Here is a 22498-nt window from a genome sequence, read left to right on the forward strand (position 1 = left end):
GTGTGGATAGTAAGTCTGTAGTATAACTAAAAACTCCATTAATCTTAGAGTGGCGACTGTGTGGATAGTAAGTATGTAGTATAACTAAAAACTGCATCAATCTGAGAGTTGCGACTGTGTGGATAGTAAGTATGTAGTATAACTGAAAACTGCATTTATCTTAGAGTGGCGACTGTGTGGATAGTAAGTCTGTAGTATAACTAAAACCTGCATTAATCTTAGAGTGGCAACTGTGTGAATAGTAAGTCTGTAGTATAACTAAAAAATGCATTAATCTTAGAGTGGCGACTGTGTGGATAGTAAGTCTGTAGTATTACTGAAAACTGTATTTATCTTAGAGTGGCGACTGTGTGGATAGTAAGTCTATAGTATAACTGAAAACTGCATTTATCTTAGAGTGGCGACTGTGTTAATGGTATGTCTGTAGTATAACTAAAAAGTGCATTTATCTTAGAGTTGCGACTGTGTGGATGGTTAGTCTGTAGTATAACTAAAAAATGCATTCATCTTAGAGTGGCGACTTTGTTGATGGTAAGTCTGTAGTATAACCAAAAACTGCATTAATCTTAGAGTGGCGACTGTGTTAATGGTATGTCTGTGGTATAACTGAAAACTGCATTGATCTTAGAGTGGCGACTGTGTGGATGGTAAGTCTGTAGTATAACTGAAAACAGCATTTATCTTAGAGTGGCGAATGTGTGGATAGTAAGTATGTAGTATAACTAAAAAATACATTAATCTTAGAGTGGCGACTGTGTGGATAGTAAGTATGTAGTATAACTAAAAACTGCATTAATCTTAGAGTGGCGACTGTGTGGATAGTAAGTATGTAGTATAACTGAAAACAGGATTTATCTTAGAGTGGCGACTGTGTGGATGGTAAGTATGTAGTATAACTGAAAACTGCATTTATCTTAGAGCGGCGACTGAGTGGATAGTAAGTATGTAGTATAACTGAAAACAGGATTTATCTTAGAGTGGCGACTGTGTGGATGGTAAGTATGTAGTATAATTGAAAACTGCATTAATCTTAGAGCGGAGAATGTGTGGATGGTTAGTCTGTAGTATAACTGAAAACTGCATTAATCTTAGAGTGGCGACTGTGTGGATAGTAAGTCTGTAGTATAACTGAAAACTGCATTTATCTTAGAGTGGCGACTGTGTGAATAGTAAGTCTATAGTATAACTTAAAACTGCATTTATCTTAGAGTGGCGACTGTGTGGATAGTAAGTATGTAGTATAACTAAAAACTGCATTAATTTTAGAGCCTCGACTGTGTGAATAGTACATCTGTAGTATAACTGAAAACTGCATTTATCTTAGGGTGGCGACTGTGTGAATAGTAAGTCTGTAGTATAACTGAAAACTGCATTTATCTTAGAGTGGCGACTGTGTGGATAGTAAGTATGTAGTATAATTGAAAACTGCATTAATCTTAGAGTGGCGACAGTGTGAATAGTAAGTCTGTAGTATAACTGAAAACTGCATTTATCTTAGAGCGGCGACTGTGTGGATGGTAAGCATGTAGTATAACTGAAAACTGCAATAATCTTAGAGTGGCGACTGTGTGAATAGTAAGTCTGTAGTATAACTAAAAACTGCATTTATCTTAGAGCGGCGACTGTGTGGATAGTAAGTATGTAGTATAACTGAAAACTGCATTAATCTTGAAGTGGCGACTGTGTGAATAGTAAGTCTATAGTATAACTTAAAAGTGCATTTATCTGAGGGTGGCGACAGTGTGGAAAGTAAGTATGTAGTATAACTGAAAACTGCATTTATCTTAAAGTGGCGACTGTGTGAATAGTAAGTCTATATTATAACTTAAAACTGCATTTATCTTAGAGTCGCGACTGTGTGGATAGTAAGTATGTAGTATAACTAAAAACTGCATTAATCTTAGAGTGGCGACTGTGTGGATAGTAAGTATGTAGTATAACTAAAAAATGCATTTATCTTAGAGTAGCGACTGTGTGGATGGAAAGTCTGTAGTATAACTGAAAACTGCATTTATCTTAGAGTGGCGACTGTGTGGATAGTAAGTCTGTAGTATAACTTAAATCTGCATTGATGGGCCTTCACATAGTTCAACTAGTTGTATACAATGTGTTGCATGCAACACATTGTATGAAGTGAACAGGAAAGTGGAGCCAACTTTTGACATATGCAGTTTGTTGGACGTGTGCTGTACGAAATAGGACGTGCTCTGTTTTGATGCGACAAGTTGTACGCACGCAGCCAATCAAATCGCGTATGTAAATCTCGTCAATTTGTAGACTATAATGGCGACCCCGAATCACGTTGGTAACGTCTGCCTTTCGGTGTCCTCAGTGTCACCCGTCAATAAAACACATATGAAACGTAGATACGTATATATAATAACTAACTAAGAATTTTGACATTTGCATGGGTCTAATTCTCCATGTTAAACTGTTCATAGTTTTATTTGACACGTTAAGCTATGTGACTGTACACTGATGTTTTGTATGTCACGAAGATATTCGGGAAGGTATTATTATGTCATTAACAACTTACGTAGGAAAAGCATAAACGTATGTACAATTAACAACATATGTAAATAACGTACCACGCATTTTACCAATTCCCCATTCTCAATGTAAATATTTGTTGGAATGATGCACAGCTACATGGGAAGTCCAATTACAAAAGTATCCGGTGTCTGCTCTTTGTCCAAACACCAATAATCATCCCGCAAAAATCTCCAATAACCCTATTTTCGTTTTGGTAACGTCTTAAAAACTCTGAACCGAACCTCCATGTTGGACGATGTTGCAAAATCACGATTCCTTTTGCGTCTGTCGAGATTCCTGTCACATCACATATATTAAGGATAGAAACTAACAGTTTTAGTCCACTAGTCCTTATAATGATGACATATAACAAAACCCTTAAAAAGGGCAAATTCCTAAAAGTCCTTATACTACTGTTGGGCAGTTTGACAAGGACTATAGGACTAGTGCCAATTGCTAATGCTGATATTTCACACTCAGCTGTGATACATACATCCCTGAACTCCCATTAACAATCAAGTGACACAATCGTTGCAAGAATTCATGCATTATTGAAAGTTACTTATTTGAAAAGTTCAAGAGAAATCGTTCCACGTGACGCAATGACTGACGCAAAACCATTCACACTGATGTCGGTCTGCCTTTACACGTAGTCTTAAGGATAAATTGGAAACATAAAAACAATAGAAAATGTAGATTTCAGATTTATTCTGATCATTGAACTTAAATGACTCTTTTGTGTATATATGCGATCCCAGCTGCTCTAAACATTCCGCGGGGGTCACGTGATCTATGGCGACCACGTAAACCGCAAGGAAAACACTGCACCAGAAATCGCCGAAAACAATGCCTTCAACCCCTACCTCCACTCCCAAAAAGAAGAAGAAGCGTAAGACCTTTGGAACGCCACAGAAACAACCAAGTCTTCCAGGAAGAGACCGCTCCCCTATTCAGGAGCGAAAATCCCCTGAGCCATGTAGCACGGACGGAAAGAAGGAAGTTAAAGTTAAAGGAAGAGCTACGCGATGTACGCGATGCCATTGACTTTATCTCGAGCGAGATTCAGGATCTGAAGCGGGTGACCGGCGAGCACAGTGAATCGTTGCGGGAAGTTGACAGAAAACAAATGGACATTGACAAACGATTGCGTGAGACGGAACATCGCGTGAAAGAGGCTGAACGATACTCCTGCCGTTTTAACCTTCTAATCCATGGTATACTAGAAACTGAGCCAGCTGAGGATACTATGAGAGTCACCGCCAAATTTCTCGCAGAGAAGATAGGATTGTCTGACATGGGATCTAAAGTGGAAATAGCGCATAGGTTGGGGAAGCGGTCGGTCAATCACACAAGGCCCGTCATCTTACGATTTTATAGCAGGCTCATCAGACACCATGTGTGGAACGAGGCGCGCACACGTCTGGAAAACACACCCTTCTATATCACAGAGGATCTGATTAAAGAAGACAAAGAACTTAAACGATCGGTGAGGATAGTAATGCAGGAAGCGTACAGATCATGGAAAAAGTGCTTTCTCAGAAGTGGTAGAATATACATAAATGGTGAACTCTACCGTGGACCCGAAGTCAAGGACTTTTATTAGTCAAATTCATACACACTCAGACATCAAGCAGGATTGTCGGACAATAATGACTCTACCCTAATAATGTGTATTGTGTTGCACACAGTAATTGACTATAGGTCTAGCTGAATAGATCTATAGTGGTCCAATTATTACAGAGATACGAGAGTAATCTCCCCTAAAATGCGTTCAACAAATAAGCAGCAGGGCGTTTAGTTAAGCTGTATTTTATGATGGATACAAGATATTTTAATGTTGTCGCACAGGAATGTATATTTTGTTTTTATGTTGAGTGCGGTTTGTGAGAGTTTGTGTTTTAGCTCCCGTTTACATGGAAATGTGAATTTACCTCCCCTGAACTATGGGGTGAAACCTTCTATATCCTATTTACATGATTTAGTTATACAGAATTTCATAATATAATGTTCGTAAACTATTCCATTGGACTGATTAGTTATGTATTAGATTATTAACTCTGTTTTTCACATAAACATTTTTACTGTGTGGATTTTTCTGATCAAAGTTATTTTATTGGCCTAGTATAGGTTGAGGCAAAATTTAACAATGCAATACTGGTGATGAGTTTTGTAGTAGAACAACTGATCTACTAGTTTTCCTAGTCACAGTGACCAGCTAGTCACTTGCTTTTGACCTTAGTTTTTATTTTTTATTTCTTACATATCATATGAATTCCTTGAAACTGGCATCATATAATGTGAGGGGTTTAAGAAACAACCAAAAAAAGATGTGAATTATTTCTTTACTTAAAAAATCTTAAATTAGACATCATCTTGCTGCAAGAGACACATAGCATCTAGAGGATGAGAAGTACTGGGTTTCTCAGTGGGGATATGATATCATTTTTTCTCATGGCAGAAGTGATTCTCGTTTGGTAGCCATGTTCATTAACAGAAAAGGCATTACTGTACTTGATAAGCAGATTGATGATGATGGGAGGTTCATACATGCAACATTAGATATTAAGGGGGATAAACAGCAGTTGTTCAATATTTATGCTCCGAATATTGCTAGAGATAGAGAGGTTTTCTTAAAAGAAATCGATGAATATATCAACAGTCTCACGGTAAAAAATAATATAAATATTGGTCATTCAACCTTCTGTTGATAGATTAGGTATTTCTTGCCGCATATGTATAATGCTCCAGAATGTCACAAATAACCATAACCTTTTGATATTTGGATATTTAAATATTTGGAGGAGATTACACTTTGACAAAAAATCTTACACATGGAGAGGTAACAATCATACACTATCCAGGATAGAGTTTTGGCTGATTTCGGAACATCTGTTGAAAAAGGTTAAGAGCTGCAGTATATGTCCCAGTATTCGAAGCGACCACAAAATTGTAATGTTGGAATACAGCAGCGATGAATTAATGAAACCAAATTTTTGGAAATTTAATAATTAACTTCTAGAGGATAAGGTATATGTAGATAAAATAAAAGACTTTTTGCAAAATGTCAAACCAGAAACTGTAGAACAAAGTATGCAGTGGGACTGGATCAAGTTCAATATTATGACACTAACTATTGATTATGCTAAGAATAAGCAACAACGTCAAAACCAAAGAGAAAGAGAGATAATAATTTTTTTAGCAATACTAGATAATCAGTTATAAGATGTTAATGATAACAATCTCCTACAAGAATATGAAAATTGTAAGCAAGAATTAGAGTGTATTTATGAACGAAAAGTGGCGGGTGCCTTTATAAGATCACGTGCTAAATGGGGAGAAAAGGGAGAAAGAAGCAATTAATATTTTTATAATTTGGAAAGAGAGAGACAAAACAAAAAAGATATTAAAGAATTAGTTGATTCAAATAGTCAAAGGATTGAAAATAAAAAAGAAATACTTACAGAAAATAAAAATTATTATTCAACATTATATTCAAACAAGACTGATAAGACATGCGAAGAAATTTTGACATATTATAATCAGAATGTTCCTCAGATTGATGATTTGGATAGAAATAGATTTATGGCAGATATTGATGAAGATGAATTGTTTACTGCCTTGAAACAGACGAAACCAAACAAGACTCCAGGATGTGATGGTTTAACAAGTTAATTTTTCAAATGTTTTTGGCCAGAATTGAAAACATTATTTAAAGCATCACTAAATTGTTCTATTAATGAAAATATATTAAGCATATCACAAAGACGAGGCATTATTACATTAATTGAAAAAAACGGAAAGGATTTAAAGCTATTAAAGAATTGGTGCCCAATTACATTACTTAATGTAATCAGAATTAAGACTATACTTGAAGGGATTATTCATGAATCTCAAACTGGTTTTATAAAAGGGCGAAGTATTCATGAAAACATAAGGTTATTACTTGACATTATCGAAATTTATGAAGAAGAAGGTTATATTCTATTTTTGGATTTTGAAAAAGACTTTGATTCGGTCGAATTTAATTTCACAGATGCAGCTCTAAAGAAATTTGGTTTTCCAGATGAATTTATTAATTTAGTGAATTTGTGTTATACTATATATCATAATGTGTAATAAATGGTGGTCAGACAACAGGTTGGTTTGGAAACCTCAGGGGTACCAGACAGGGGTGTCCCCTAAGTCCTTACATCTTTTTAATCTGAGTTAATAAATACAAAGTTTCGAAAATATCAAAACATTAATGGCCTAATATTTGGAGAAAAAGAAATAAAAGGAATGCAGATGATTCGTCCCGTTCTGAGAGATAAAAAATCAGTCAAGAAAACCCTGGAATTTTATTTAAATCAAAGTGCCTACAGCGGCTTAAAACTGAATTTAGATAAATCAGTCGCAATGTCACTTAGAAAAGACAATTTTATTCCTCCTTTTGGCATAAAGAAAATTTCTAGATATAAATTTCTTGGCATAATGATAGATGTAAATGATACGGTGTGTCAGGAGGAAAATATTGAAAGACCTTTAGAAAATATTAAAGCCGTTTTAAAATCTGAAAAAGTAGAAATTTAACAATAATATTATATGGACGTTGTCTTTTAAGCAAATCTGAAGGAATTTCTAGGTAAGTCCATCAAGCAAGTTGTGTTTCCTTTTCACCAAAAATAATCAAAATAATCAACAGAGAACTGTTTACCTTTATTTAGAACAGCAAGTCAGAAAAAGTATCAAGAAATCGGTTAATCCAAAAACAAGAAGAAGGTGGAATTATCGCTCTAGATTTTGGTACCTTTAACGCAGCGTTAAAACTAGTTTGGCTTGTCAAGTATTTCTCTGAGAAGATCTGGACAGTTCCTATTGCACATTATTTTAAAAGCATTGGTTCGCTTGAATTCTTACTTAACTGTAACTTCCAAGTGTCCAAATTAAAATAAAAAATCCCATTATTCTATAAAGAAATTTTATCCTTGTGGAAGACCTTTCTTGCAAAAAGAGAAGATGACATCTATAATGAAATAATTGGGAATAACAAAAATATCTTAATCAATCGAAAACGTATATATTCGATGCGAAATGGAAAGATGAGGGCATTATCTATATAAGGCACTTACTTAAAAAGAATGGGGATTTCTTTCAACGCGAATCAATTGCTAGGAAATATGGAATTGACATAACACCAAGACAATATAGTAGGTATATCAATGCTATTAGGAAGGCAATAGGGCAGAACATGTTTAGCTTCCAAAACGCGGGTCCTATAGAAATTGAACCACATCCTGAAGTTAAAGGAATCAGACTTGCTGACACACCTTGTAAAAGTAAATTTTGGTATAATATAATCTATAATGTGTTCCAAGTTGCTAATGAAGATGTTTTTAAATGGAAAATTTTAAAGGACATGAGAATTGGAAACAAGTATAAGCAACTGCAATTCAAAATTCTACACACAATCATTCCTTGTAATCAGTATTTAAATAGAATTAACATTAAAGAAAGTAATGAAAGTGAACATTGTGGTAGTATAGATACTGTTAGACATAACATGTTTTACTGTTCAAATGTATTACCCTTTTGGATAGAATTCTTTAAGTGGGCGAAGGTTAATGTACATAATCAGATTTATGATAATTACAGAGATACTGTATTGTATGGTATAGAAGGAGGCACAGAGGAGTGTACTTTGATGAATTATTTACAACTGCTAGCAAAGTATATTGTGTACAGATGTAAAGTAACTGAAACCGACTGCCTTTTTAGAATATTTAAAAGAGAACTAGAAATACAATACAAAGTACTACAGTATAACAATGTTAATCTTGCTTTAAGCAACTCAAACCCAAATATAAAAATATGAACCTTGGTATGCCAGTTCACGTGGCAATGTACAGGGCCATGTAAAATCATGGACAATTATCATGAATAAATGATGTAAAAAAAACACCCCAAAACAACAAAAAAACATTCCGTGTACTTGTATCAGTGAACTCGGTATGTTGTGAAGGGGGGTTACCGTAGTGATGTCCTATTGGTATACGTCAACATCAACATTGTTGTACATATTTGTTAATTTCTTTGAGGTGCTGGGAATTAGTACACAAAACGTTCATTTCATGAAGTAGTTTACTATTTCAATGTTGAATAATATTTTCAGCCATTAAACAAATTCACTGCTGGAAAATAGGTTCATATAGGCTACCTATTACTGTTTAATAATTTATGAAAGTTTTGATAATCTGCTGTTTGTTTGAACATAGAAATTGACATTCACCGTGTCGTGTGACACATATACTTCCTATAAGATGTTTTGTGAATATAAGCAGATACATATGTCCTTTGGAGAATCGTGAACTATAATTCATTATGACAAATTTATACAAATATATGTAGGTTAGATAAAAAAAAGCCATTTCGTTTTATCAATTAATTAAAAGGATACTTCTGCTTAATACCTGAGGGTGAGGTGAGGTGAGGTGAAATGGATTTAACGTCGCGTCCAAGATTATTGCACTTAAAAAGCGATGTACATGCACGTTTGCGTGTATGCGTGTGGCTGCTTGTACTCGTCCGGACTGATGCCGATTGATAGTGCTAGCCCACTAAGATACCATGCCTTTTGATATGACCTAGGAGGCGGTTATTTACCTGAAGGAAATTCGTCACATTATATTTTTATTGTTTGCTTGTTGTTTGACGCCGCAATCAGCAATATTAAAGCTATATGACGGTGGTCCGTAAATAATCGAGTCTGGACCAAACAACCCAGAGATTGACATCATGGGATACGATGACATGCATCAACTAACCACAGCGAGCCTGACCACCCGATCGCGTTAGTCGCCTCTTACAACAAGCAAAGTCGCCTTTTATGGCAAGCATGGGTTGCTGAAGACCTAATCTACCCCGGATGTTCACGGGTTATACATTTTGTATTAATGTTTACACAAGTGTGGTAAAAACTATTTCTTTTATATTTGTATTATTGCCAAATTTGAAATATGTCTTCAGGACATGTTGGATTGTAATCATTCAATGTCCGAGAAAAGGACCGATGTGGTTATCAGTATCGCTAGCTGTGTGGGAACATGTTAGGTACACATGGACAAAAATATACCAGAATGTATCCAATTGTCCTTGAACCATAGCACATGCTCACCACGGACATGACGGATACGGAGTTACAATGGCTTACAGTTAAGCATTGCGGAGTTATGCCCTTTTTTCTTTACAAATTTGACTTCTCCCCTGTGTTTTGATGTCATAGCGAAAAATTTATTTTCGCCACATAAAACAAGTATTTTTTACATATCGAATTTGTCTGTTAACTTCGCCATACTTCTTACCTTTTGTTTGATGGAGGCTTCAACTACTCTCGATGGATACAAACTTAATTGATAGAGGCGTACGCATGTCCGACATCGACGATGTATGAATGTTAACTGGCAACTGTGTTCAAACATCAGGGGCAGTTAGTTGTGATCATCATTTACGTTGAAGACCTGAGGTAAAACATACGATAGTGCAAATGAAACGTCCATAAAATATCAATAGACAGTAACTTAAGTTCATATTCCAACAGTGTCACATATAACCGTACACAACTTAATGTCTGTGTCATAGAGTAACCGTTAAAAACAACAAGCCACTCCCCGCGATTTCCACTTAAGCATACTAACTGCTCCCTTAGCAGGGAATTCTGGGAACCTCGGTCTGTCTGCTTCCGCCATGAATGTAAACACTCAAGAAGAGTAAATGTGCATCTTGACTATCCCTCTAATGCCGGGTTGTCTTGTTGATGATATGACTGTATTTATGTAAAAGCTGGACAAAGTCGTTCTCTGGGTCCATGTATTTTATTAATACTGGAGATGGTAGACCTAAACAATAATATACAAACTTTTAATATACTTGGTAACATCATGTATGGCCTTTCATAGATGATAATGCTGTATCGTATCTGCATATTACACATGTATATAATAATCATATATGGCTGAAAGTATCAGTTATCATACATTTATATTTCGTCATCGTAATACACACAGAGTAATTCTTTTCAGTGAACACAATGCATAAAAGTACAATATAAACATTTGCATGGTAGAAAGTATCTTTTACATACAATGTTAAATGTACCAATAGCACTCACAGTAACTTCCGGTAAAATAACAGATCCAGTGGGTCTGAACACCTTTATAACAGTTTATACACTAAATAATCTAACTAATTACAAAGTAACTAACATATAGACAAACAAATGACAATGTACCCGTCGAGGTTTATAGACTTACCCCCAACTACCTCTGTTACATCTGTAAACGACTGGAATGGGCTTCCAGGCCCAGTAGGACGTAACTACAATACAATAGGCAAAACTGACAATTCCATTCAGTTACAGTCTTAGTAATTAACAACTTATCAATGCCTAATTCTATACACCACTCTGAGATTCAAGCCTTATTTAAGTCCCTCGCTTGCACGTGGCATTGAAACGTAAACAAAATGGAACAAAAGAATAACAATGGAGTGGAAGTGTATAATTACAGTACAAGGGAAATTCGCGTCTCATGCAGTACAGCATGACCAACGGGAGATAACTGCTTATGGGATAGATAACTATAACAGCAGTCACTACAACTAAAACCCGTAGTTAATTTGTTAATCTCATAACACAATTGAAATACTATACACTTCTTTGTGTTCACACAACCACTGAGAAAAGAAATGTTGACTAGGTTACAATTCTACTACTACTACGCTGATGAAAATACGTGTAAGCAATGAAACAGCCTCTCCACGGCGTTCGTATACTGACTATAGTACAGTGGCTGCTACAAGATGGTAATTCGATACTTAAATATACTGCTATAGCATCAAACAAAAATATATCAGCTGAGGCAAGATACGTATTTATAAAGTTGTAGGAGATAAACAAATCTTAAAAGGATACGGTTACATTAATGTGACATATAAAATAACTTCTTAATCAGGAATGTTTACAAACATTTCCGAGCACAGCCGGAAACTGCCGAAGATAATGTAAGCAAAAGTGCGTGTCTGATAGTTACTTTACATGTAGTCTGGGGTGACCACAGTCTGCTATAGTTGTTCGGATATAAGACAGTGTATTTATTTCGCTCAAAGTTTACATAAAACTGTCAAATAAAACATTTCGTCGCACTGTACTTTATCTTTGTACGATCAAATGTAGCTTCAGATTATAGAGTTTATTTCTTCAGCAAAACAGAAGCTTGGACCACATTTAGCCCTTTTTGCTTCAATTGTCTTCTTTCATTCTTCACCATTGGGTTGAAATTTCAACTCCGTTAAATTGCAAAGTCAGAAGTTAGCCCAGTATCGCGCGACCGGAATTCCCGCACAGCATTGATTTTTCAAAACTGTGGGCCTGAACAATAACTCGACAACCAGGATTCCAGCTGTGTGCAACTCGCCTCCGTGTGAATGCTTGTTGTATACAACTTCAGTTCTTACAACTAACTGTACAACAAGTTGTATCGATCTAGCGGTTGATCGGTACAAGCAGTCGAGCGCCAAACTATGCCATGCTCCTGACACGTCACAATGACGTCATAACTCGCACTTTCACGGTCGTAGTGTCGCCGGTCAAGGCATTTTATGACCGGCAGCGAGATGTGTCACGCGTGTTAGGACGTAATCGGTGCCGGTGGGTAAGTTACATGTATCAGTTTCTACTTTTAGGATAATTAATTTCAGGAAATTAGATCAAACAGAAATTGTAAATATAGTAAGATTGATGTGCAGCAGAATGAATGTTGTAGGAATCAGGTGCTTGCTTCACACAGTGTTTACACCCAGACAGTTGTTTAGCCTGTCACCGGGGAGAAACAAACGTCTGCATGTAAACATTTCCATACGGCGCTTCAACCCCTGGGGCCAAATGCATTAGCCTAGGCCTACTAATGTCCCTGATCCTGCACCTACACAATGTCTATGCTACAGGCTCTATAGGCCTCGCCTAGTCCTAGCTCTCTGTTCGGCCTTTTTCCCGGCAATCTCATTAAAATCAGATCTTAGTTCTCGCTACCGCTCAGCTTTGTTTACCCCGAAGCAGCAACTAATTATAATATTCAGATTGATTTCAGTGCGGGGGAAATATACTCTTCAAAAAAAGAAACTTGACACTGACTTTCAAAATGTTTATATAATGCGATTGTTCCAAAACAGGACACAGAAACCATAATTGAAACACTGTTTGAAGATCAATGTACACAATGTTCAAAACATTAATCGTGTCACCTAGACAGACACACGTACACGATACAGTTAATGTCACAGGGGTACAGAAAATGTCAGTATCGGTTGTGGCCACCAGGTGCACCAATCACCGCTTGACACCGACGACCCATAGATGCAATCAAGTTGTCAATAACACGCTGTAGGATGTGCTGCCATTCATGCTGAAGTGCATCAAGAAGCGCCGGAAGTGTTTGGGGCGGTGGATTCCTTCTGCGAACGCGTCGATCCAACTCGTCCCACAGATGCTCAATCGGGGACAAATTTGCTGACCGGGCTGGCAAAGGTAATGTCTGGATGTTGTTGTGCTGTAAGAAGTCCTGACAAACACGTGCAATATGCGGTCGAGCGTTGTCCTGCTGGAACTGTCCGCCATGAACGTTGACGTGAGGAAGAACGTAAGGCTGTAGGATCAAATCTCTGTAACGCACACCTGTCAATGCACCTGCCAAATGCACGAGAGGCGTCCTACCACCGTGATGAATTCCGGCCCATACCATGACACTCCCGCCGCCAAATGGGACAAACTGCTGCACACAGTTGGGGGCGTAGCGTTCACCTTGATCTCCACCTTGCACGTGCCCATCTAACCCTCTGTCGGCACCAAAGCAGACGGTCTGCCAGATGTCGCGGGGTCAATACATGACGTTGAATAGGTCTTCGTGCAAAAAGTCCAGCCTCCCTCAGTCTGTTGCGTACCGTTTGATCTGATATTCTGCGTACCCTAGGGATCTGTGTGGTTGTAGACGTGGCTGTGGTAGTGCGGTCTCGGAGGTGTCGCAGCCGGATGCTTGGGTTGTCACCCTCGGTCTTCCTGAGTTGCTCCATCTTGTTATCTCCCAATAGCGTTGTTCTGTTGAGCTGCATTGAGTCTTGGCATTCTGTCACCGCCTCTACTGTCGTTATAAGGACTGTATGAACAGCCGTTGATGTGGATTTTTATACCCATTCAGCAGTGGGGCCTGCGTGCCTAAATGCAGGATCCTGTGCTGCACGTTTTTTACAGGCAGTTGCGTTTGAATGAAGCTGTAAAATTTATCCCCAAACGCTACGTTTATGTGCTTTGCATTTGTTTTCGCGAATTATAGACACATCATCTTTCTGTTTTACTTATTTGGTTCTCATTTAATGTAATTATTTTAGATATCTGGCAAAAAGTGGTTTTACATCTACGTCAAGTTTCTTTTTTTGAAGAGTATATTATGTGTAGCCAATGTTATTACCCGATCCAACATTTTTATAGGAAACGTAGAAGAAAGGGTGATGGCAAAGATGGCAAAAAATGCGAAATCAATATTGGCGCACATCACACGGGCAGTCGTCATTTCTCTCTTTGTCGCAATATAGATGTAGTTGTGGGCCGATCACCTCGTGTTTGTACCCTTGTTCTTCAGCAGAACATAGCACCAATTTTGCCTGACATTCTAACTGTAACTGTGTAGCACAAGCGCTGGGTCAAGTCACGGAACCATGTAACTAATAATAATAACAAATAAACTCGCAAACTTCGTCCTTGTAATGTGATTTTTTTGTATTATTCTCCCATTATAAGGTTTACAGTGGTTCATTTTTTTCACACAATCCTATTGGCTCCCTGAGCGTGGAAAGCTATGTTGCTATTTTCTATTAAATTATTCTATTGTGTAATGTGTAAATTTTCAGAACTTGGTAAGTAAAGAAAAACTCAAATTTATGGATGATGAAGAAACGACCAACAAGAGATCATCTTATAACATATACCATTAATCCTAAAATTTTAACATTTTGACCAGTTATCATAATGGGCCCTTATTGTGTATTTAAACAGTAATGGCCATGTATTGTCTTCAGATAACACCCGTTTTTGTGCAGGTGAATCGATCAAAATCATGTGCACAGCACTATAGTGGCAAAAGTGTTTTTTTCAAGTCCAATATATTACCGCACGTGTTTTCAGCCATACTTGTTAGCAGTCATTAACAAAAAAAAAGAAAAACACAAGAAAACAAACGTCTTTACGGCCATTTGTCATGCCACGCCTTTCAAATGTGCAACGTGAACGTGCCATCGGCATGTTGCAGACGGGAACGTCCGCAGCTGAAGTCGAAATTGAAATAATTTATTGCTTACATATATCCTATATATTTATTGGCGCGGTAAAGGAACAAATCGAAGGGGTCTTGAATGGTGCTTGTTTATTCAAGTCTGAAGCAGTGAAGACACAAGGATGATAAAATAAACTTACTGTCCATACAGCACCGAATAAAGCGTATTTATCTGCTACATACATGTATGAATGAACGCTAACTGTAATAAGTCATCATCAGTAATGATTTACATCAGGTGTAATTTACAAATTTTCCCCTTCAACAGCAAAGAAAACCGGCATTATGCCCACCACGCAAGTACGGTTATCGCGCTTGCTCACAAAGAACCATAACTCTAATTGACTGTTAATTAATGACGTCGTTAATGTCATCATGCACGTAATACTGGTTCGAGTCTCACCTCTGCAATGTAACCTAAACATATTTTTTTTACTACATATATTTGGGCATAACAAACATCAAAATATTCAACACCTCTAATATAAGAAAGTACTTCCTTAAGGTCATGAAAATTAACACAACAACAACTCAGAAGCCCATACAAAGTAAATATGTATACATTAATGTTGTAAGTGCAACATTTATGTTTCACACACAATAACATATTGTGCTTGTCACATTCACATTGTGTCATTCACAGATATGGGAAAAGGAGATAACTCATTTAGTAACATTTTTGGTGTTATGATGTTAAATATTATAGTCAAAAGAAAAAAAATGTCCACTGAATTAGTAAATATTTCCTTTTGGATATAATACAAACACATATGCTCACCATGTTCAGGAAAAAACAAAACAAAACAAATAAAAAAGATGACATGAATTAATCATCATTTTACATATCAAATTATTCACTGTAAAGTTCATTTTAAAGAGGGAAATTCGTTTTAAAATATTACAATTCTTTGATGTTGAGAAGATTTACCTAGCAGTAATCAGCTGATCAGTTGCCTGAGTTGGTATTTTTAGAATCTAGCCTGATCAATCCTGCTGACAGTTCCTATGGCACTCGTCTTTCGTTAACAATATGTTACAAAAAAAGATAATATATAATTTCCTTATATTTGGGTTTATTACATTAGTTTCTAACGGACAAATAAACGAATAATGTATTTATATACTCTCAAAAGGTGGACCTATTTAGTGCTGCGCATTGAGAATGATAGTCACGGCGAGACGAATGCAAGTAAAGTCATGGGCCGAGTAATCTAAAGCCATCAAGAAATATCAAATCACATTAATTATTCTCAAAACGTTACTCCCATCAACTTTTAATAGTTAACAAAGAACATAACATGAATGCTAACAAGTGGCTTGTCTGTCACGGAAAACTCGTGTGGGTTGTCTTCACTAGATTCTTTTTACCTGTTTATGGTGCAGTTGTCTTAGTGAGCATATTCGAAAACGAAGCTGGGGAAATCCCGAGTGGTTACTGAACACGGGAAATCTTCAACTACGAGCTCGACTTTTTATGGCGTATTGTTATGGGAGAAAAAGGATTAACCACTGTGTTCAATTGTTACCGAAAAATCTACAAAGCCTCGTTCTAATCATGGCAGGTTAATCACTCGTGTAATAATAATCAGTTTAATAATATAAAACTAAGCATTAAAACGCTTCCTATTTGTTGTCCTGTAATCAGTGAAATACAGGTTACCCTACAAAGCCATACAATTAGTTATATATACATGTCCACAAATACGCTAGTAGTTCCACCATAAAGTGTACGTGTATAGAGACACGGCGTAGATGAACTACAATCTATGTTTGTGTTATATATTTATCAGTCATGTATTCTTGTTGACAATCACTAAACAACTTTATACTTCTACTATAACAAAGGTATTCTAACTAAGTAAACTTTTCAAAAGACTTCAAACTGGTGGAATGGCAATAACTGGTCTGTGGTCAATATTTATAAAGCTTATGTGCTATATATAGTTTTCTAAACAACATATTCTGTGTTTCAGCCTCGAGTGACCCAAGCCAGGATCACAGCGAAAACGAGGAGGATCCACTGCTCTCCACTGCTTCACGCGGTAGGTGGGAGAACCCAGCAGGCAGAAAGCTCACTCCTTAACCCTTCATACATACAGTGTATTCAATGAACAAGCTGATGTAAAGCAATGTTATAATACATATCATGTGATCTTAATCATTGTGAAGACTCCGGGTTAGAATAGGTCTTCAACAAACCATGATTGCCGTAAAAGGTGACTATGCTTGTCGTAAAAGGCGACTAACGGGATCGGGTGGTCAGACTCGCTGACTTGGTTGATGCATGTCATCGATCCCATTTGCGGGGATCGATGCTCATGATATCAATCACTGGATTGTATTTATACAGACCGCCGTCATACAGCTGGAATATTACTGAGTGTGGCGTTAAACAACATACCAAACCAAAAATCATTTCAAACAGAAATTAAAATGACAGTGTCTGACTATCATCAAACTCCCCAACCATACACAGAATAGTGTTACAACTACTGGATGTAGAAGAAGGCACTTGAACAAATGTCACGTGAATAGATTGTTCCTCATCGTTATAGTGTTGTCATCCATACAGGAAGTGGTTCAACATGTATCGATGTTCATGTCACGTATCAACACTTCGAGGTGTGAACACAGTAGATGTGTGACAAAGATGTCTGGATGTATACAGAGTTTACTTTGTGTTACAGCGACTCCATCACCAACAGACCTCTTCTTCGCCAGTGAGGCTGGGGACTTCGAGGTGGTGAGGTGGCTCCTGTCTACAGCCGGAGTCAACGTCAACTGTAGGTTGGGGAGTAGGACACCGGTGATGGAGGCAGCCCAGTGGGGACACAGAGACGTGGTGGAGCTCCTTGTGAAGGAAGGAGCCGATGTGTCACTGGTGGACGAGTTTGGTGACAACACCCTTCACCTCGCCTGTAGTCGAGGAGATGTGGAGACGGTGGAGTTTGTGCTGTCTCTGAACGTGGTGGACATCAACAGTAGAGGAGGGAGGAGCAGGACACTGGTGATGAAGGCAGCAGTGGGTAAACACAGAGACGTGGTGAAGCTCCTGGTGAGTAATGGAGCTGATGTGTCACTGGTGGACGTGGTCGGTAACAACACCCTTCACTGGGCCTGTCGGGGAGGAGATGTTGAGACGGTGGAGTTTGTGCTGTCACTGAACGTGGTGGACATCAACAGTAGAGGAGGGAGGAGCAGGACACCAGTGATGAGGGCTGCATTCAGGGGACACAGAGACGTGGTGAAGCTCCTGGTGAGTAATGGAGCTGACGTGTCACTGGTGGACGTGGTCGGTAACAACACCCTTCACTGGGCCTGTTGGTCAGGAGATGTGGAGACGGTGGAGTTTGTGCTGTCTCTGAACGTGGTGGACATCGACGCTAGGAACAACTCGGGGGAGACAGCGGCGGACAGGGCGAGACTCAGGGGACGTCAGCGAGTGGTGGAACTGCTGAAGTCCCACGGCGCTCAGTGACGTCAGTGTCGTGTTTGCGTAGACGGTGGAGGGGGACATGGTGTGCCGTGTACGTCGTCGTGTTAAATATTCCCGGATTTGGTGAGAATGTTTGTTGTGTTTGAGGAGAAATACAACTTGTTGAAAATATTTTTCAGATATTTTGTCATCTGTTGTGTTTGGAACTTCGCATGATAAGGTAAGAAAGTTGTTAACTGAGTGTAAATATTGACAATGTGTGATTGGTATGTACACACTGCATCTCATGATATAATTAATCTGTGTCAGGAGTTCATAATTAATCATGAAACACACAACAAACTGTTTGTTTACATCTCGTTGCACTCTGTGACCTAAGACTGAGCCGAGGTTCGCCCAGCTGACGTGGCGCCAAATGTACAATGACAGTGACGTCACATTGTCCATGACGTCACGGAATTGCGGCCAAGGCTTTGCACCAAAGTGACCGTCTTTTTTCTCTGCCAAAACAGGGCGGCACACACAACATAACCATACCATAACACATGCACTGTGTGGTAGATATAGTTGAACAAAGGCAGTTATATACATCTCTTTTCTGTTGAGTTACTTTTAATATGTACAAATTATTACTGCTTGAATTAAAAATTTACAAGCGGCAAAGGCAAACCTTTACTATATTCATCAGAAATCTCTGTCAAAAACAGTCGATTGTACGATTCTGACTATTATCATGAGCATGTGTTTATCTCTCATGGTTCCTGGCTGTCAGTTGCGGTTCCCAGATATTCTGGTTTGCGTATATCTCTGCCTGACCGTGTTGTAACACGCTGCCAGGGGTTCATGTTCTGGCTGTGACTTCGCAGGTGTGTGTGCAGGACTGTGATGCACACCTATGGAAGGTACGCTCACACTTGTTGTCTCAGGTGAGCTGATATCTGTCAGCTTTGGAGATTTCCTTGTTACCTCGAGTGTTACACGACTTGGTGATTCAGATGTTTTCCTCAGATGTCTGCGATTTCGTCTCAGGATCTGATTCTCCTCTGTAATGACCTCGTAGGAACGGGATCTGTCTTTGATGGGTCACAAGATTTCTGCTTTCCGCCACAGTTTGTCACCAATTGTTTTGGGTGAGATTCTCACGCTATCACCTCTCTGAAGAAAAAGAACCTGTTTCGTACCCTGGTTGTAGTATTGAGCTGCCTTGTACTTGGGGTTTCTCATCTTCTCAGTAGTTCCTGAAACAGTCTCCGGAATCAGTAGATTTTCAGAGATAGGTAACAATGTTCATGTTCGCCTGCTCATGACTTTGAGCAGGACTCGACCCTGTGTCGGTGTGTTACGAAAGTTCAGTATGGCCAAGTTAGGGTCACTCTTGGCCCGTTTGGCTTTCTTCAGTAATTGTTTTCCAGTTTTCAATGCCTATTCTGCCTTTCCGTTGCTCTGAGGGTAGGCTGGAGATGTTACATGATTAAATCCCCAGTCATGAGCAAATTTCTTGAATTCCTCTGCTGAGAACTGTGGACCGTTGTCAGATATGCAACTGTCTGGTATACCATGTCGTGCGTACTGTCCCTTCAGCTTATTCACTTCTATGGCTGACCTGGTATCTGTAAGGTAATCAATTTCCCAATAGTTTGAGAAGTAATCTACAGTGATGAGATAGTTGTTGACATCTAGAACGAACAAGTCTGCTCCAACTTTGGACCATGGGCAGTCTGCTACTGGGTGTGACAACAGTGGTTCCTTAGCTTGTTCCCTTTCACTTCCATGGCAGATGTCCCATTTAGCGACATAATCTTTGACTGCCCCGTTCATCTCAGGCCAGTAAATACATTCCCTTGCACGTCTGAGACATCCTTCTGTTCCAATGTGTGAAGAATGAATTTGCACTAACTTGTCTTTTCTCAGGATTCGGGGAATCACAACTCTTTGACCTCGGTAGATAATTCTATCTTGTACAGTAACTCATCTCGACAGTGGAAGTATGGTCTTGCAGCATCAGTAACATCTTTCAACTGATCCGGCCAGCCCTTCCAAATGATGTCATACACTTGTTGTAGGTCTGTGTCGGATTTGACTTTCTCCCGTATCTCTTCCATTCTTGGTTTAGCAATTGGGACGTAGTCTATCATGTTGATGAATTCCTGGTCCATTCCTGTATCTGCAAGTTCAGGCAGTGGTACTCTGCTTAATGTGTCGGCTAACTGCATCTGTTTTCCAGGCCTGTAGGCGAGCTGTATGTCGTAGCACTGCAGTCTTAGCAACATTCTATGCAGACGCTTGGCTGCACTGTGTAGTGGCTTCCTAACTATAGTCTCAAGTGGTTTGTGGTCAGATTGAACGTCAACTGGCCTTCCGTATGTGTATTGGTGGATCTTTTCCAGCCCATATACAACTGCAAACAATTCCTTCTCGATTTGGGCATACCTGGTTTAGGCGTCTGTCAATGCCCTACTAGCATAGGCCACAGGTTGACCATCTTGGAGAAGAGCTGCGCCCAAACGTGACATAGATGCATCACACTGAATCATGACCTGACTCTGTGTGTCGAAGAACTTGAGCACAGGGTACTTGCTTACAAGCTTCTTGATATCATCGACAGCGTCATCATGAATCTGTTCCCAATGCCACTCAACATCCTTCAGAGTCAGCTTCCTTAGTGGTTCACAGGCACTGCTTAGATGTGGGAGGAACTTGCTTAGATAGTTCACGAATCCAACGAAGCAAAGTACACCTTGTACATCTGTTTGTTTCGGCATATCGAGAACAGCTTTGGTCTTTCCTGGGTCAGGCTCTAGACCATTGGATGTAAGACGATGTCCGATGAAGGTAACTTCCTGTACTTTGAAGGTTATCTTGTTGGGGGTTGATCCGCAGGTTGCAAGCTCTGCAGCGTTCCATGAGCACTCTGAAGTTTGCATCATGATCTACAGATGCTTCTTTAATGGAGTCTCCTTAGCCAGAGATGAGAATATCATCCGCAACTCCTCGTACACCCTTAGCCCTTCTATGACCTGATCTTGCCGTCGCTGGAATTCCTCTGGAGTGGAGGATATACCAAACGGCATACGTAACCAAAGAAAACGGCCAAACAGGGTGTTGAACATAGTGAGGTATGAACTGCTGTCTTCCATAGCCACATGCCAAAGCCCATTCTTTGCGTCCACAACGCTAAACACTTTAGTTTTGCCAAGGTCCAGTAAGATATCCTCAATAGTGGTAGTGGGTTGTGACTGCGGAGAATTTCTTGATTTAGGTCTTTTGGATCGATGCAAATCCTAAGTTTATTGGTTTTCTCCACGATGACGAAACTAGATGCCCAAGGAGTTCGTTCAGTGACAGGAGCGAGTATTTTAAGATTCACCAGACGCTCTAGTTCAGCCTTCAGCTTGGCCTTCAGTGCTAGTGGCACTTTCCTTGGAGGGTGAACGACTGATGCCACTGAGGTGTCAAGTCGGATCTTGTACGCTCCTTCAAACTCTCCTTTTCCCGTGAAGACATCTTTGATTTCCTCTTTTACTCCCTTCAATGTTAGATTCCGAGGAATTTTAATTGAGTGCATGGATGCTGTCATTACTGTATCAACCATAGTAATGTGTTCATGATCCACTCTTATCAACTTCATACTCATAGATGCGTGACTGCCTAATATTGGCGTAGCACTGGGGTCACTGAGGACAATAAAGTCTACCTTGTACTTTCTCCCATCCTTGGGGTTGACTACTTTTACAGGGCATTTGCCTAAAGGTTTGACGACAGTCTTGTAGTACATTCTCAACAACTGTGATGTCTGCTGTAATTCTGTAGTAGGAGGTAGTAGAGAACTTGGTATCAGGTTGCAGGTGGCTCCTGTGTCGACTTGAAATGAAACTGGTTTAACTGCAATGTTCATGGATGCGAATATTTGTCTGGGAAATTGAGACTCCTCTTGCACCTGATGCACATCTATCACTGGCTCTGTGAGAGTGAGTGAGTTGATGGTAAACTATTCACCCGAGTCTTCGTCTTCCTGGATGACATTTACACGTTGTCTAGAGTGGCGAGGTGATTGCATTTTGTGACACAGGGCTAGACTGTGGTTCTTCTGCTTACATCTGGAGCAAGTTTTTCCAAATGCAGGGCAGACACTTCGGTTCCTCTCATGTTCTCGCCCACAGAATCAGCACTGTATTGT

At 39.1% G+C, this 22498-nt stretch overlaps 1 protein-coding gene across 1 annotated transcript in view; it reads left to right on the forward strand.

The window, feature by feature from the left end:
- Positions 1-18386, forward strand: part of LOC139477897 (uncharacterized) — a 37793-nt gene extending 19407 nt beyond the window's left edge. Inside the window, exons 8-9 of the mRNA XM_071260330.1 lie at positions 16859-16927; positions 17573-18386. Of these exons, the coding sequence (XP_071116431.1) occupies positions 16859-16927; positions 17573-18363 (860 nt within the window). The 3' untranslated portion in view covers positions 18364-18386. The remainder of the gene's footprint in view (positions 1-16858; positions 16928-17572) is intronic.
- Positions 18387-22498: the final 4112 nt, after the last annotated feature.

This window comes from Haliotis cracherodii, unplaced genomic scaffold, assembly GCF_022045235.1.
Source record: "Haliotis cracherodii isolate W230 unplaced genomic scaffold, xgHalCrac1.p SCAF_37, whole genome shotgun sequence".
Taxonomy (NCBI): Eukaryota; Metazoa; Mollusca; class Gastropoda; order Lepetellida; family Haliotidae; genus Haliotis; species Haliotis cracherodii.